The sequence below is a fragment of the Brienomyrus brachyistius genome, chromosome 20, assembly GCF_023856365.1.
Source record: "Brienomyrus brachyistius isolate T26 chromosome 20, BBRACH_0.4, whole genome shotgun sequence".
NCBI classification, from domain to species: domain Eukaryota; kingdom Metazoa; phylum Chordata; class Actinopteri; order Osteoglossiformes; family Mormyridae; genus Brienomyrus; species Brienomyrus brachyistius.
The window spans coordinates 11402783-11421697 of record NC_064552.1 but is presented as its reverse complement, the minus strand read 5'-3'; the positions used below and the strand labels follow the sequence as shown (position 1 = coordinate 11421697).

The 18915-nt window shown below is 38.4% G+C and overlaps 1 protein-coding gene across 1 annotated transcript; it reads right to left on the bottom strand.

The window, feature by feature from the left end:
- Positions 1 to 859: 859 nt before the first annotated feature.
- LOC125715558 (receptor expression-enhancing protein 3-like) lies at positions 860 to 17177 on the bottom strand. Its single transcript, XM_048987256.1, has 8 exons — positions 16874 to 17177; positions 9662 to 9734; positions 5961 to 6037; positions 5661 to 5781; positions 5001 to 5114; positions 3725 to 3866; positions 1870 to 2006; positions 860 to 1719 (listed from the first exon to the last, which is right to left on the bottom strand). The coding sequence occupies exons 1-8, from the start codon at positions 16903 to 16905 to the stop codon at positions 1648 to 1650; spliced, it is 768 nt and encodes a 255-aa protein (XP_048843213.1). The 5' UTR covers positions 16906 to 17177; the 3' UTR covers positions 860 to 1647.
- Between the last annotated feature and the right edge of the window lie 1738 nt (positions 17178 to 18915).

The window sequence follows — 18915 nt, the reverse complement described above, 5'->3', positions numbered from 1 at the left end:
ACGATCATTGTACAGTTTAAGCGGGACACCTAGCGGGCACAACGCGCCATTACGCAATTGCATTGTACGTTACTCGAGTGATGAAACGTACAATGAATATCAAGCATACTTGAAATTTCGGATGTATCGCCTAATTATACATTCGTATGGGAAAGATGTTGAATATCGCGAAAATACGTTATTTTTGCATTCCAAAATTCTTGTATATTTTTCTTGTATTTATATTTCTCCACAAATGCGGTACAGATGATAGCAAACCCCCCCCCCCCAGACCTTCATTTAAGGTGTCTGCAAGCTGTATAAATGATCATTTTAATGGAAAAAACGGTAACACCTATACTAGAATACACACATCATTTAATATATCTATGCTGCTTAATCATTAAATTAGTAGTCATTAAATATTCCTGCCTAGAATTTAGAGTTTTACATTTTTGCTGGCCACCCCTCCCATTTAGGCCCCATTCACATCGGATGACCCCAGGGGGTCTTATGTGACATTCTCCATGTAGGAAAGAAGCAGAACCCCAAGGGCCAGACTGGGAAGTAAAACAATCTGCTATCAGAAAGGTGTTACTTCATTCTTAAGACCTGCACTATACCATACTTCATATTAATGGAAAAAATACGACAGGAAACAGAGTAAAAATGTCAAAGAAAACCTGTGCAAATAATTCCCACTAATCATTTCGGTTCGTGATTTAGGTCAGAATGTGAATGTTGCTGGTCGTGTTGATCGGCTAATTAGCTGATTCCATACAGAACTACAGCTAGTTTGATGATCCACCAACTAATTGAAAACATCCATTTCCACTAACAGAGCTAAAATCAAAGGTACCGAGATGAAAGCAAAGATCAATTTGTTTAATCAAACCAAAATTTATTGATACAATATATACATTCAGTTTCATAAAGATTGCCACACATTTATATTCAGAAAAATCTGAACATGATCAAGTATCATCAGCTTTAGTATTAAAATGCATTATTTTCTGGTTATCCTAACCAGAATAGGCAGGAAAACATACCGATATGAGAAGCTATGACAAGGTATATAAAAACACACATGGCTTGTTGTGGTGAATGTTGAAGGGGACCAACAAAAATGGGTAAAAAAAATACACACACATACACTGGAGAAAATGTCTGCAGAGAATCTATACCAGAATCTATACACAACTGACTCCTTTTCAGTTTGGAATATTCCCCGCATAAGACACGTTTGGTTCCCTGCCGATAGTCGTTTGCGCAAAAGAGAGTCACGTCAAACGAGTAAATATGGCGCACTAAACACAAGCTGTAAAGCAAGAAGTCCATACCCAGCAGAGATGGATGAAGCTTTGGAAATAGGAAAACTTTAAATAAAGGACAAATAATCCACGCAATAGTCTTAAAAAAAATAATAATTCATAGAAACAACCAAAGAACCCACCAAAGTCACTGAAAAAAAAACGAATAAAAATGAAAAAGATGCACTACTGTAACTGCTTGTGAATAAGCATTACAATAAATTATCTCTAAAATGTTACCAATGTTCAACTAACTTACATGCTAGGAGATTTTCAAAAAGGTAAGACTGGTAACCAAGGCAAATATTTACAATCCATCTCCTACAACTGAAATATATACTAAATTCAGTAGTGAAATTCATAGTGCAGAATGTGCAGGGTTTATTACAGGTCTTCTCTTTCCTTTAATCTTCAGAGACCCATAACGAACCTAAGGGGAAGTTATTAAAAAATAAAAACAAAGAAATTGAAGTAACTGGTCAGTGTGTGGCAGACACAAATCACCTTAGTCATTTTAAAAAGCCGTACTACGCGTACTAACGTCCTGTAATACTGTCGTACTACTACTTTTTGGACATACCTCTTTACGCACTTTTGACCGCGTAAGTTTTGCACTCTGGGACCTTCTTAAACCACGCTGGGTCACTGCCTCGTCCTCCGAGAAGGTACCTTCGACCTCTTCATCGCTTCTTTCCTCTGGGTTGTAAGCGTAATATTCTGCAAGCAAGCGAATATTTCTGGGGAAAACTATTTCATACAAATTTACTCTTAACCAACAGCTCCAAATTACAATCCATAATATTTCTATTTGTAAAGCGAACCACAAGCATCCTTTCAAATGGTCTGAATGGTGCTGAAGAGCAAGTGCTTGGTGACAATGGGGCCACATCAGGAACCGGCGAACCAGCGACGCGGATAAAAGGTCGCCTCTCTTCCAAGTCGTGTCACTTGAAAGAGGCATGTGACCCCTTGCAGGTCACAAGTCCTAGTCCTGTATAGGCAGGGAGAGGAGCAGCTGTGGCCCCATGTCCTGCTGGTCACAGTCTGTTCCTGGCACTGCCTCCTTCAGCCTTGCCCAAGCGATGGGGGGGCAGGGTGCTCCGAGACCAGAGACAAAGAAACCCTAATTGTCAATGCCAAACGGCAGACCCTACAACAAGCCACCGCTGTTTAAATGAGCGTAGTATCAGTTCACTGAAATGATCAAAACCAACTGTTACCACACAAATTCAAGCATTCCTCAACAATGGCGAATACTACATTTCTAAACTCACCACAAGAGGGCTCCAGAGCAACATATTTAGCTTGGCCATCCCCCTTCCCTTTGTTTGTTTCCATGTCTGTTTTTGATTACTAGAGTATAACAACTTACTTGGGATTTGGAAGTATGCAATTAATTCTCCTAGGCTATTTTTACTTTTTCAGTTATTCTGCAACCTAGGCAGAAATGAAAGTAGAATCACTCCAGTCAGACGCACATAGAATAGATTATTCTGTGGGAAATCAGGAAATAGATTACCAACGGTGTTGGGAACCAACGTTCCAACTGCTTCTCATTGCTAGCAGGATGTTAACCATAAAAATCGCAGATTAGCATGCATTTCAAATCGAAGAAATAAGACCGGGTCACGCTGAATTTCCATTGGGTTGTAAATCAATGTCATCGGAAAAAATGTGCCAATCACTGAAAGTAACAAATAATTAAACTGATTATGTCAAAGGAAGACTACATATTAGACCAAAGTGGCTTGAAATAAATGAATTTAATTCCAAGAATGGACTGAAGAGGAGACTAAATATTTTGATCTGTAGCCCTCCTAAAAAGCTCAAACAAAAAGATTAGGGAGAATTAAACAGTTGCCTATATAAAATCCCTTTTAAAATTGCAATTAATTTACTGAAACAGCTGATAACACCCCATTTTCTCGGAAAACCATTGGCATTTTAATGCTTCTTTTATGACGGCTTTATTGCAGACAAGATCAAAATGACCTGGATGCCAGTGGAATTTCAAATGCTGAACATTAGCATACTGAGATAGACCACATTATGTATTCCACTCAGAACCTGTCTTAGGAAAATGCTCTTTTTTCCCCTTCATCCTCCCACAAACCTATTCCAGACCTTTCATGTTCAGAATGTGTTATTAGTCATTTTACATTTTGAGGTAAATACAAATCTGTACATTAGGTGTAATTATGTCAAGATTGACGGTATTGTTTTCCGTTCAGGGGGACGCTGCTGCAAAACCACCCTGAGAAAACGACGGGGCTTTCAGTTCATTTCCAGTATGGCGCCTAACAATATGGCTGTCAGCCTCGTCTAGGCAAGTGCCACAGCTGGTCACATGACATGCACTGACATTGGTAGCAGCCACAATTGCTGTGTTTGGATGCCACGTTCTGAGAACGGTGAGAGGAGCTGTGGATACCTACCAGCACCCTCGGTGTTGGGATTCTTGGCAACTGTGGCAGGATTGAACCCTGGATACAGCTGGCCTGCAACGTCGCTGTTAGAAATCTGCGTCAGGTCGTGCATACTGAAGCTCCTCAGACGCTCTGTGATGGCACCTTGCCCCTGCAGAGATGACACTCCTCAGCTCGTCGCTGTGTCCTTCATTCAAAGCTGAGCTTTCCATGAAAACATCAAGCGGTAACACAAAGCATTTCTAGAAAATCATAAGCGAGAAAAATGGAAGGAAAAAGGAAAAACACACTTGGATCTTATGTCCCTATGTTTGGGTCATGGATGGGAAGTGAATGATTGATTTTGATGGCATCCTGAAACAAACTGACACTTAACCATTTACAAGATCACTGTGACAAGCATAAATGTATAAAATGACAGGAGGTTTGTTAATCTGAAGAAACACACTCGTATAGTAATTTGGTAGAGAAAGTATGAACTCCTCCATGCTAGATGTTCTTTTTCCATTACCTCGATCTGAGCGGTAGAGAACAGATGCAAGCAGAGAAGTACCCCTATAAGACAGTTTGTCAGTAAAGAGTGGAAAGAGAGCAACACAGGAGTTAGGACACAATAAGGAAGACATGAAATAGACATCCTTTGAAAATATGATCAATGGTCTTCTTAATGGAGACAGAACTGAATAGCCTTTTCACAGCTCACTGGGTCCACTTTACAGAGGCAACCCAACGCGATGATGACCTTTCCTCTTAAAATCGGCACCCAACTCTTCACATCCTCCCTTCTAATGTCCTGACGTGACGAGTTCGGAAACCAAAAGCACATCGCCGTTAGAACCCGCGTGTTCCATCTGATTACAGCTCAGAGATAAAATACCGTGTCAGACTCGAAGCTATTAATTGGCACTTAGTATAACGCATATCCGATTAATCAGATTCTCCAAGAACCACTTGGGGGCGTTACAGCATGCTTCGTGTTTTATGTTCAGTTTCATTTTGTTGCCACCTGGAAAAACTTGTTCACTTTTATTTACAACACCATGCACAACCACCAGCAGTAATGCATTAACCGGTATCACAACACTCATATTACTTGCAGCTTAAAATTGCAAAAAAGTGTGGCATGCCTGGATAAAAATACCACCGTGGATGAGGTGGAAAACAGGCGTTGTCCTGATTTTCTGAAACTCTCCAAGCAACTGCAAAACGATTTGTTTGACCATTTGCGTTATACTGAGAGAAAACCACGTGCTCTATAATTGCAGCCGTGCAGAGCGGGACTTGCCTTGACAGCTGCAGAAACAGCTGCGGTCGCAGCTATAGTTAGGCCTTGCTTGCCGAAGTTCACCATGGTTTCGTAGCTTCGCTCTTTGGCTTGTGTGATGTAGTCGTCAATTTCCTAGTGGAATGAACGACGGTTAGAAGAAAGAGAAAGATGTGCTGTGTTCTCACTCGCTCTGCAGGGGCATGTGTGCTGCCTGTTGTATGCAAACAGCATTCCATATGGTAGGATATGAGATGTCTCCGAATCACATCAAAGATCATTAGTATAAAACATGATTTAAGCATGTTCTCCATTTGACAATTAGCAAATTAGTCATTATACAGATTAGCCATGAACTGGGTTCCCCAGTCCCTCACTACATTAGAATACTCTTAAATTTAGTCGTTATCAGGGGAGTAGTAATGAAAGCAAGACTGATAACTTAAATGCATAAAAATATCACGATAGGCCACTTAGAAAGGAAGTGTTTATCATTAGGAAAAGCAGCGGAAAACAGGCCCACTTTGTTTATTAGCAACACAGAATGGTTTCCTTACTGGTAGGTGTGGAAAGTGACAAATGGAAATGCGTATATAAATGTTATGATGCCAGTGCAGATGTTTCATTGCAACAGTTTGAAGAAAAACATGAACCAATCCGTGCAGCGACTGAATACGATACCCTTTCTTTGGACGAGAGCAGAGGGTGCAGACATTTTCGGTAGATAAGGCTGGCCCCTCGAGTGTATGGAGACAGCAGCCAAATCACGAATGCAACTTTGATTTCATAATACAGGGGAAACCTTCAAATTGAACAACATGCATCCTGTTAATGACATAATGCAACGGACATCGTAAAGGCAGCTTCTGTTTGCGGAGCATTTTGACCTCTTTTTGAGCATTTTGATATTTCAAGGCAGCACAACTGAACAGAGCATGCGTGTCCTTTAACGTTATTGGAATCATTTATTTGATATCTTACCAGGCAATTGTGAGGTCTGAGATCGTTTCCACTACTGTATAGAGTGCAAACACGATCCAATACATCATCCAGCGAACCTGAGGGCAAAAGCACAGTCGAAGTTGGGGCAAGGGCACTTTGATGCAGGGGAAAGTAGACAAACGGACCGTGACGGCAGAGTGAAACGGGACATGCTGATACTAGATAAACAGTTAAATCATACAACATATAATATTAAAAAGTGTCCATGTACCACAGCGGCTTCTGTGGTCCTACACATTTCACAATCAATTTCAGGTATTTCTTCTGCAGTTATCATTTACTTCATACACTTCTGATTTATAAAAGCTAAATTATTGATCAAATGACCGATGACTGCCCTGAAATATAGAGAATGATGTGCAAAAGTCCTGACAGCTGCGGCTGTAATTCTCATCTTGCAAAGCTCAGTGTTATGGCCTACTTTGTATGCGCTGCCTATCCCCATCGTGGACCTGAGTTCCATCAGGCTTTCAGAGGCTTCTTAGCATTTCAATTTCAAAAGATAGCACAGACAGACAGTCATGTGATCCCAGCCTTCAGTTCAAGCTCTCTGAGGTATTAGGTGATATTTTCAGCTTCAGTGAGCAAAGTAAAACTAATCTATGCAGTGCAGCAATTATTACTCTCACGGATAGCATCAGATTTAATTGTTGGCCTCACAATGAACCCTGTGAGTCTTGCATTTGTTTATAGCTAACTTGAAACGTAGACTGCAAGAGGACAGTCTCCCAACCTACGTCCTTAAGAGAGTCTCGGCTGACACTTCTCACTTAGACCTAAAGGGACACAAAACACTGAATCATCACGTCAATTTACTGGTTTTAAGACCTTGGTAGAATGAAACTATTATTCCAGGTGAGTAAAAAAAAAAAAAAAAAGAACATGAAAGATGCAGCATTATGCTAATGTGCAACCAGCTTAATATTGCTAAGTTGCACAAAGGTATCTAGTCCATATCATAGTCTACCACTGGAATGAAAAATGAATCGGCTCTGGAAACAAAAACTCCTGCTGTTTGTGGTAAACATAAGCTTGTGCTGAAGTGCGTAAACCAAATACTCCACATAACATGCTAAAAACAAGCAGAGCACAAAGCATGATGTGTCCTGCACTATTTTTAAAAATGATTCTTCCATGAGGTTTCTCAACTACTGGACTGCCATCCACTGTATATTCTAGGACAAGTGTAACCACAGTCATGACATATTCTCAAGCCTATAAAATGTGGCTTTTGTGGTAGAGGTTTTTTATATATATATATAAAAAAACCTTGCCAGTAAAAGTCCATCTCTGGGCAGAGCAACTTTCATAAACATACTTTATAGCCAACATTTGATAGTGTGAGACAGAGTAAACTAGTATGCATTTTGTACTGACAGTGAATTACATACAAGTTCTCCTTTCAAAAGCAGTATGTAGTCGGTATTAGGTTTCTCATTTTACTGAAAAGCATTGTATTACTCAACCACCACCATCCACTATAAAGTACTGCACAAAGAAACTGCCACATGATGAATACTGAAAGGCAGACTTGATCAGAACAACATCTAAACCTTTTCCAATCTCAGAACTGCTGAATGCAGAAAGAGGGACAAAGATGAAATTTGCAACAAACTGACAGCCTCTTTTCCAGGAAAGGCATAGTCCACACTGAAAATACTACTAAGTGTACCTACTGTTCTCCCAACCTTCTAAAGAAAAATGAAAAGATGAGGAAATTAAAAAAAACCCACAAACAGCCGTTACCTTGCATAGGAATTACAGCACAGATTTTCAGCACTGTCTTACTCCTGATAAACAAACTGAATGCTTATTCAAACTGAATGGAAGGCGGTATTCAACTAGTTGCATTCTTATAATGTACAAAGAAAATTCAACAATCATTTTAAAATTTCAATGGCAAAATTCAAAGCTACACTAAACGTTCCAGATAATATTAAAAAAGCAAGATATAAATACTTGAAAAAATATATTAAGCAAGCACAAACAGCCGTAACAACCCGATGTGCATAGATCTCTTGCAGACATTCAAAGTACATTTTGAAAATCAAATGAAGGTCAAAACAGAAAGCTATATTTACAGTTAACAGAAAGCAGCTTTAGTCCAGTACAAATATACAGACGCAGTACTGATGAATATATTGGTGATTGCCTCCAGACTTGATTTCAAAAAGACTGCAATGAATTACATCATACAGCAGAAGACAAAATGGCTTGCGATGTGCGCACCCTTTTATGGTGTAAAGATCCACAAAATGCTGCCTTTGTTTAAATTTCGTTTGGTGGGTGAGGGCCAGAGTTAGGGTTCTCATGCAAAACAAAATTAGATACACAAATGTGTCAATCCGTTTTACGGTCAGCCAGTCAGACACTGAATGGTAACACTAAAATTGATATAGTAAAAAAAAAGAAAACAAACCAAACAACACATACTAACAAACCTGAATATTGACAGTAAACAGAATCCCTCCAGGACGGATCATATACATTCAGGAAAGTGTGAAGATACTCTGGAATCACCTTGAGGCTAGGCAGCACAGTCCATAATGCGTGTCATGGCCAGAGTTACCCATAGCTTCATACTTCTACTGATTAAGCTAATAAAGATGATACAGTCTGACACTGGTGTCCTTGAGGCGCCACACCAAACAATTAAATGAACCCAATGCCATGTGACTCCAAACTGCTCCAAGCAGCTTGCAAAACAAAACGAAAGCCTGGTGACGTGTTGGCATAAAACCTATAACCAGCTTGGAACTTGGATTCTCTTCATAGAAACAAATGATCGGCTCATCGTACAAAAAGCGTCTCCCCTTGCCAGCCGGCAGCCATCATGCATACCAACGGCAGACCAGCCTAAATAAGCCAACCTCTCCAGCAGAACACGCTTGTCGATTTAAAAACTCTTTCCCTCGACTTTACGTTTAAAAAAATAGCCGCGTAAGGGTTTGTGAGTTAGCAAGCCATTGTTTTTAAATGCAGCCACAAAATATTTTATGCAAACAGTAATTTATTTCTATATCCAGTCCTCTTACAGTATTAAACAATAAAAAAAACTTCATAAAATGAGGCTATTGACTTCAGAGGGGCGGTTCAGGATATCAGGAAAAAAATGAAGCCCTGAATTCTCATTTTATACTAAATCACAGATCAGTAATGAAAAGAACAACCTCGCAAATACACTGTATAACTGAATTCCCCCTTACCACCCCCCACCCCCCAGTGAACTGGTGGCCAACCCCTTTTGGCACAGGGTCACAGCAACCCTACCAGAGAGTCCAGTTCTTTCTCTCTTCATAAAAGCAGTAGTGGAATAAAAAGGCCTACCCAACCACACCAGTACAAAATGTAATTTTCAGTTCAGCAACATACGAGTATTAAGAATAAGAGGGGAGAAAAAAAAGCTTGATTTTCTGAGGGTAGTGTTCAGAGACAGAATCCAAATTGGCACACCTGAAAGGGAACTGGATGACTCACTCAGTGACATACGCCAGCCCTACACACATGCTTTGCAGCAACTTGCAAGAGAAAGCCTTACTGTTTTACTGTCACAGACGGATCATTCACATTTTCATGCCAAGGCATGTTCTGCAGGAAATTTATTGAATAAGAAATACCAGTACACATTAAATTCTGAGGTTATTAAGGGAGGGGATTTCGAGCTTGTTATTTATACTTACGTATTCCTTTACATTCTTGGTTTTTACAGCTTTGTAGGAGGAGTAAGCTGGGTACAGGGTTCCAAAAAGGAGTCTGAATAGGAAAAAGGATAAATGATAGTTTAGAAGAGCAAATGCTCAAAACAGGCACGGAAGGACGCACACGCGCGCACGCAATCAATGTTAAAATGTCGCTCGGTAAAATGCAACTGCATTCATTTTCTCAAAACACATTTTAGAAATGAGAAATGATTCCGAGTGTGGTATTTTGATAACACTCTTCCAAGGACTAAGGCCGGAAGAGACACCAAAAAAGGAAAAACGCCTGCCGTGAACAGGTGACCTGTACAAACAAACCAGATGGAAGCTTCAGCCAGTCATTTGAAAGCTGGCTGCAGCAGACTCCAATTCAGACTGATCTGTGCTACCAGTCCCAATGGAATAACCACTGAACCACTTTAAGATGGACCTCATGTTTTGACCTTTGCAGTTAAATTGATCTATTAGCATAAACCATTTACACCAACATTTCACACAATGCTGTTTAAAAACATGGCCGTTTTACAACTTGCCCTTCTATTACATCACACAGATGGGGGGGACAGTACCCATTATACGACGACATTTAATAAAATGACATCCTCCATCTGGACTTGATCAAACTGTATTGATTATTATGGGATTAAAAGTGCACACACATAAAAGTGTGCTATGCAATGCAACCAGCCATGTTTACATGTACCATAATAATGTTTATTAATAGCATTTCTGAGTAAATGCTATTAAATTGTGCAGATTCTAGGGTGAATCACGAACTCTTTAAACCAATAAGCAAATATCCATCATATTAAACCCTGTTCATACTAATATTCTAATATACGCATGTGTACGGAACCACTATTCCCCACCAGTTTATGCTTCAAAATTATTATTTTTCATGGTTAAATGCGATCATTCCCAGGAAATACGGTCCCCATTTTAACGATGACTTTCACTCTTGGATACCTTCGGGACAAACATCCATTTCATTTTCTATGCAAGTCCATGAAACTTGAATTTATATGCAGTGAAAAGTCTTTTACACTAGGAACATCCATTGTTTGCATTTCTGATTGTTTGCTGTTAATTCTGCAGTGAATTCGGTCTCACCTTACTTCGCCCCCCCTCCCCCCCCCCCCAGACAGTGCTATGCACATTAAATAAAAAGGTTCCTCTTATCCTTCCTTGTATTTCATCTGCTTTAATCTTTGGTCCTGTTAAAAAAAAACTTGAGTAGTCTAGACAATGGCAAAACACTCAGTGTAGGATGTGGTTCATGCACAGGGAAAGGTAACATTTAAAAATCAACTCACTAATACTATCTTACAAACACACATGGTTCCAAGTGCTTATCAATTGTAAACACGACGATCAACACAAGAAATTGCCCGTTTTAGGTGGGTTTCAAAACTGTACAAGAAACTTAAAGTACAAGTCTGACTTGTCAGCTGGGTAATTTTCCAAGTAACATGGCAGTTATGAAAATACCAAGGTAATGTTTCTTCGGGTTTTCAGTGTTTTGCATTCCTCCATAAATCGTTAGCTATATCTACATATTTAATTAGCTAGCTAGTCTGTTCTATAACTGCAAATTTAAACCCAGTACCCAAGTTTCAAAGTTGGTGGTCGTGGTTAATCACTATTAAATGATGAATGCTATTAAAACCTAACGGGCTGCTACAGGGTTTGGGTTTACTGTCGGGCAATTATTTAGCCAAGGTTATGGTTAGACGTCAATTTAGCCAGTGAAGCCTATTTATGTTTTTAATGCCAATTATTACAGCCTCTCTTTATTCTTTATGGATATATAATTACTGATGAGAACTTGTTCCCCAACAGTTTGTAAGTTTTATTGTATTTGAACATTCAGTGTGTACTCTACATATGCACTCTCAATACTTGTTTAAGAGGGAAAAATTAGTACACTCAGAGATGTCTGCTAGGCAAAAAGAAATGTACGACTTTCAGCTCTTCAAAGGAGCTACGACCAACTGTGATTTAAGCCACAGTAAATAAGCTGGGATACTGAAAATACAGTACATCAAAATAAAGCTGTACAGAAAAGAAATGAAGCAGATCACATCAGCAATTAATCAACAGGGTAAAAACAGCGACTATGGTTACAGCATAAGAGTGAATAACAGCAGATAATTGAATATTCTTCAGCTAAATAGCTAAAGAGCAATATGATACCTAACTTTTAATCCACTGGTAGGATTATCTGCTTACAGCAGCAGAAACTCAGCTGAGGGATATTTCCATCTTTTTTTTTTTTTTGCAACAGCCAGAATAGCGTCCTTGCTACACAGGCAAAGAACCTTCAAATATACCAAAAAGAATCAAGATGAAAAAGGACCCGATATGATTTCTGTGCTGAAAAGGAACAGCCATTCACAAGCCCTTGGAAATGTTTTTTAAAAAGACATGAACTGACCCATCTAAGGCATTTTTATATAACATGCAACTTCACATTTGTTTGATGGCCTTTGTCCAGGGATCCACCTTGGCAGTATATCTCCCTGTTGCCATAGAAACAAGGCTGCACAATTCTAACAATTGTAAATCGGCCCAGACCTTACACAAGCGTCCCCCATCTGGAATCCTGTCATTTACAGGTTTGTGAAAAAGGCACTTATATTTCTAGACACATTTTTTAAACAAGCATCTTTAAAAGACAAAGATTTAGTTTTACTTATTGATGCTACTCATATAACAGGTGTCACATTTCAGAAAAGGTTTTAGAAACTTAAAACATTTTTATTCCATCTAAAATCTTTTTAATTCTGCCTTTGGTGCCCAGCAGTTTAGAAATTATTCATAAGGCCATGAAAAACCGTAAAGGCAGCATACTTACAGAACCAATCATTAGTGGATGTTGTAATGTTCTGATCGTGCAGGAGTGAATAGGTAGGGCAGAATATTCAGCGTGTCGCAATCATTTTTAATTCTGCAAAGCAAGAACCTACCAAATCCCATATAGTATTTCATAAGTAGTTCTGTTTCCATACAGACAGGGCATACACACAGTTTCCAAACACCATTCCATCCAAGTCATTGTTTTTAAATTCACATGATTATATATTTCACTGGTCTTTCTTCTTTGTCAGAAAGGAATCCATGTCACCTTACGAAAGAGAAGTGGCCCTACACTATCCTGGCAGCATGTTTTCAAAATGAGAACCATTCTTCACCAACAGTGACTCAAAGGAAACTGCCTGCCGAAAAAGTTCTTGAAACAATTTTGCAAAGAGGGGCCTCACTCACTGCAAGCAGCTGAAAAAATAAAATCTTCAGACAGGCCTTGACATTCTGTTTCAGGTCAACTTTTAGTTTCCTGCTCAGAAACACTTGCACGGCATACCAGAAGGTCCTTACTGGGCACAAAGGACTGGGCAGGATGTCAGATACAGAAAAGTAAAATCACATTCTAAAATTCAAACCTCAGTTTTAACTGGAGTATGAAACCCCAATGTCAATGCAGAAACATTGTTGAGATTTTTCTTGGCATTTCTTGTTACAATCCCCATAGAAACTGCAGTCTTAAGTTTGCATATGATTGCCCTGAAAATATTTCATGATTGTTTTATAATTAGGGCCATAGGATATGAACTAAATGTACATTTACAATAATCAATATTAAAATATGAAAATCTGCAATCAAATTCCATAACAGAAGCCAAAGGAACACATCTGTAACCTCGTCAATAGAGATTCTCCTGCTACGTCAGAAAAATCATTTTTCTTAATAGATTTCAACTGTTTGAATGTCATCATGACTACAAGTAGTCTGAATTGATGTCAAGACATTAAAGAGGAGTAACAGGGGTGGTGGCCTGATGGAAACTCTTAAATATATATAGACCACATCCCACTAAAACTAGGCTGATGAAGTCATCCAAAAGCTAATGGAAAACCATTTGTTCTGCGGAGTCAGCAACCCTCATGATAAATTGAGGTCGGTAATGAAAAGCCTGACATCAAGCTGCAAAGCTACACGGCTCACTCCCCCTGCTTGCATTTTAAAACATCGATCTCCCCCCCCCCCCCCAAAAAAAAATAAAATCTGTTCAGTGCTAATCACAAAATTATTCCAACAAATATCCTTTCACCAAATACATGACAGGAATATAGCTATGTGATCAGTATAATAATATCAATATGTCATTTTTGGCATTTTCAGACACTGTATGATTCAGAGTGCTTAATGCAACTTCCTTGTTGACAGACAGGGTGATATTACTTTTGAGAACCACCTATAATACTGTATAATTATTCAGGAATTCCATGTCAAATATTAAAAGACATAGTAGCCATCTAACATTAATTTTAGCACTAAGAAAAATCTGTTGTTTTGGTATTCAATGAGTGGCCCATATCTAAAAGATACATGCATATTTAATTACAAAACTTAAATATTTATTTACTTAAAATCCTAACTGGTATTAATTAATTCTCAGCATTTAGCAGTGTCATTTTTAATTCAGCCGCATACTAAAACTGAGTTTTGTATCTGCAATGTACACGTAAAAATGTAACCTTTCACCTAAATCTGCCGGTGTGGCCTGGATCAGATTTTCCCCTCAACTTCCCATGTTTGTACAGTGATATCAAGCAGAATCTTTATCTTATCTTGTTTGTCATTTTAATCGTATTTATTTGGCAACGCTTTACTTCACGAGGTACAAATACTTAGTAATAACTCAGTTACTACTGAAATACAAATTATGAACAAATCATGCACAAATACAGTTGCCACTGCAGATAGAATAAGCATCACGATTTATTAATGATGGTCAGTGTTTGAGATCAGTGTTACACTAGTTTTACTCATTACTTTTTTCTTCAGTAATTCCTTAGTAGTTCATGAAGGTTTACAGAATTAACAGATACAGTAACAAATATATATGCTTGGGATGAAAGATGAATCCTGATTTATTAATGATGAACAAATATGAGATCAGTATTTAACTTGTGTTGTTCATTACTTGTTCCTTCAGTAGTTCACAAAGGTTTACAGAATTAACAGATATAGTAACAAATACAGTAACTGGTTGAGATAAAATATGCTTTGTGATTCGTTAATGATGAACCAACATGAGATCAGTATGTAACTAAGAATGAGTTTGTGGTTAATACAGAAGTAATAGCATAATACTATATCTGTGCTCTGTAGAGTAAATTGTTACCATTTATTCTTATGTTTTTATATTATGTTGTTATCCTTTGTATCGCATACTACTTTCAACAAAATACAGGAAGCAGGTGAAAAGGCATCTCACTATCCAGTAGTACAGCGTACCTTCCATGACTTTCAGTGCTACGTAGAGCAAGCAGGAAACACGATACTGCATCACACTTACATAAGTGAGTAATACACATGATCTTACAACACTGACAAATGTAGTTATGAGAATGTGGCGGAAGAGGTTTACGTAAAGCTCGGTATTTTTCTTGCTTTTTAATACATTTTAGTTAAATATATGTATTTAGGAAACAGTAAAACATCAACTGCAAAAAAGTAAGGATGCACAGATCCATCAGCCAGTGACTGGAAATGGCAGATTTTTTACATTATTTTACAAACCTTAATAACCAAGTTTATTATTATTATTATGCTACAGGCAGTGTTTCTTGCATAGACTTACTGGTGGTTAAATGGTTAATTAACATCACCACATATATTCCAAAATCGTGATCAATATTCTGGTTCGCAATTATAAGCAAAGATATCATGAGCAAACTCGGTTTCCATCCACAGTCACGTGCCCCGCCCCTCACTTTCCCTCCCCCCACTAATGTCGCAGGATAGGTGAGGAAATACCCCCAACACACTTGAAATGAACAATTTAAATCCATACTTGCGAAGCCATTATTATTTAGAAAAAATATCTAAAACATTTTGCTTCCATAAACCAAAGTTCAGTACAAGTTTTTTTCAATGATTAACTTGTTAATTGTTATTAAACTAAGAAAATCAGAAACGGCCGAGATCGGCGTGGACAGATCAGGCTTAAAATATTCGGCAATCGGGATCAGCCAAGAAAAAAGCAATACAATGCAATAAAAACATCAACAAAACAGGAATAAAGATCAGCTTCATTAGCAATCGATATCAACACAGCAATATGTCAACTATTTCCATCAACCAACAGCTGCTTAAAAATGTATACGAGTTGTACATCAGTTCTCAGTTAAAGCAGTCGAAGGAGAGAACGATGAACATGTGATGTTCTCAAGCATTAACTACTTTTCCAAATGGCCTTCTCTCCTTTCCAAATCCAGCATTAGGGTTGGATTATGACCAATGCTTAATGAAACTTCTTGCATTTAAAGTGTAGTAAGCGGCGTGTTGGCTATTAAAATGGCATGCCAATATTATTATTACCAAATATTTTCCAGTAAACTAATTATTAAAGTTATTTTTTTATATTCTAAATATTGTAGCCTATTAAGAGACTTTTCATCGGATTACAAGCACCAGTGAAACGTGTTTGTAAGTCGGCTATAATTGGAGTAGGTGGGTTAAGTATATTACATACCACTACCTCCTTCACCCCCACCCCCGTAGCCCTCTGACATGAGATGGAGCAGCAGGTTTTTCCTGTATCCAATGTGACACATTCCTCAGAAATTTATAAAGGCCTCGAGCTTTCGCTAGCTTCACGGCAGTCGTTAGCTAGCCGGTTAGCTAGCTATCCATAAGACAATCTTACCACGATGGCTTTAGTAGAGGCCTCGACCTTAACAGACGAATATGGAATCATATATCTCATTAATACGAAACTGTATGCAGAGCACGTTTCAGTTAACTGGGTAAACCATCAGTACAGTAGCAACAAACAAAGGATTTGCTAAGCTGATACCCAGAAGACAGTGCATATATGTAGCTACTCACCACGCCATGTATAATGGCATTAACTGCCACCTTAAATTTGACTTGTAACAGTATAATACACACGTACATTTACTAATCGTACTAGCTATATTAGTTCTCTATCTAAAGTAACCGTTAAACGTATGGGCCTGTCCACATCTGCCATGTTTAAATTTTTAAGCACGGTAAGATTGTTTGGAAACACGTTACTTGGTGACGGCAAACTTCTTACTGCCAAATGTATACATGTCAACACTATCGCAACCATCACGCGAATATATCCGCAGAAAAATCGGAACAAAAACGTAAATGTGACTTACACGACTACTCTGGAAATTATCCACGACACCATCTTACTTCTATTCAGTCGCCGCCCGCCTGCGCGAGGAAGAGGGGTCCCGGTGGGATTGCGCCAAAAACTTCAAGGGAAACTTCAAAAACTCTTATTATACGGGTTCGTTAATGAACGACAAACTTAAAATGGGATTGGCAACTGTATTTCCGTGAAATGAACATGAACCGACTAGTTCCACACCTAGGAGCAGCCTGGGTGTGCACTACTTTTTAAATTTAGATTCCTACCCCTCCTGCCTGCTTCTCCTGACGCACACTGGTAGGACTCGCTTCGTCTGATGAAAATGACGTCATCAGAGCTCAAACTGTAAGCTCTGCCTCCTGCTCGATTCTGATTGGATGGATTTCTGTTTACCGTTTGATACCTTATTGGGATTGGTGAATAACACGCATTCTATCATACTTGACGCTGATTGAAAGGGAGTCTATTGTTAAGTCTGAGGGAAAACACGCTATTAAGTTATTTAGCAAAACGAGGTATATTTTGAATGTTGTATTTATTTAATCGGGGAGGTTATTAAATCATACGAATAAATAAGAAATGATCAAGACATCTTATTGACAAGTTGTAAACTAGATTTTGTATCCGCATTTGCGCTAATATTATTCAATATTATGAAGACAAAGAAACACACGCGTAAATCACATGGCATTTAAAAATAATACTCCACTTAATTTTGAGAATTGTCTTGAATTTTCCAAAATATCACTGCGACCCTGACTACATAAGCGGTTATTTATAATCAATTCGTGATATATAGATGGGTGGATGGATGGAAAGGTAAAATATATTGCTTATCGTTTCGTGTATTTTGTTTATTAAACGTCATTTATTTCTGTGACTCTGTAGTGGATAATCCGTTGTACGACTGATGTTGGATGGTATTGTCTTCAGTTATGACATATGAGGATATGTCGTTGTAGAAGATTCTGATATTCTGGTTCTATTTTTGGCAGCGCTTGTGTGTCTTCTCGGAGCCTGTCTCCACTTTCCAGTGACATGGTTATGTTTAATGTGAGTGCCCTGTAATGGGTTGGCGCTCGTTCTATAGCGTACCCCACCTTATGCCCTCTATTTTCTGGGAACATCATTACCCTGATGCAGGGGAGGGATATTACTCAGCAAGCACAAACACCCACCAAGTGTTGTAAACCTGAAAACGATTATGACAGTCTTGTAAACAAAGGTGTGTCATCTTCTCTATTCAAAATGTTACTTGTAAATTAATCTATAAAACTACTGAAAATCAAGTTTATTTTGTGGAAATGATTATTGTGATTGCTACCCTATAGCACGTTATTTCTATTAATGATAATACTAAAATTTATGCACGATGGTGGTATTATTTCTCAGACAACAAAAATAAAAGTGATATTATTATTGTGTGACAACCTTTATTTAAATTTCATTTGCAGCTACTGATTTGATTTGGTTAGGACAATTTTTTTACTGTTATTTGAACAGTGGTGCTTGATTAGGGTGGTCGTCAGGGGCCGTCCCTTAGAAGCTGGGCTTTTGAGGAATTTTATAATCAGAATCCATGCATGCATCCATCCATCCATGGCTGACTATCCAGTACAGGGTCACAATGTTACATATGTTCATTTATTACCGAAAATAATTTTGATAAGCAAACATCTTTTCACCCTACTGCACCATCAAAGATGTTTGCATACATATATGCCATGTGTGTATATTAGAAAGCATTGCTACAATGTACTTTTTCAGATATAGAGTGTGGTGATGGCAGTAGAGACTGCTGTGCTTCGTTTAAGACCCCAGAGACTAATTTTCATTCTGGGATCTGAGCCACAACAATTATTGCGTTTTTCAACTATTTCACTTATTTCTACTCTTAGAAAGCATACAGCTTTTATTTTGTCCATGCCATAGTCAGGTAAGATGAGGACAGTATCAATTTCTAAGGGGTTACATGCAGTACAATGAATATTTCAATAAGGGAAAGAACAACCTTTTTTTCGCCAAATGCAGTGGAATGCGCTTGGC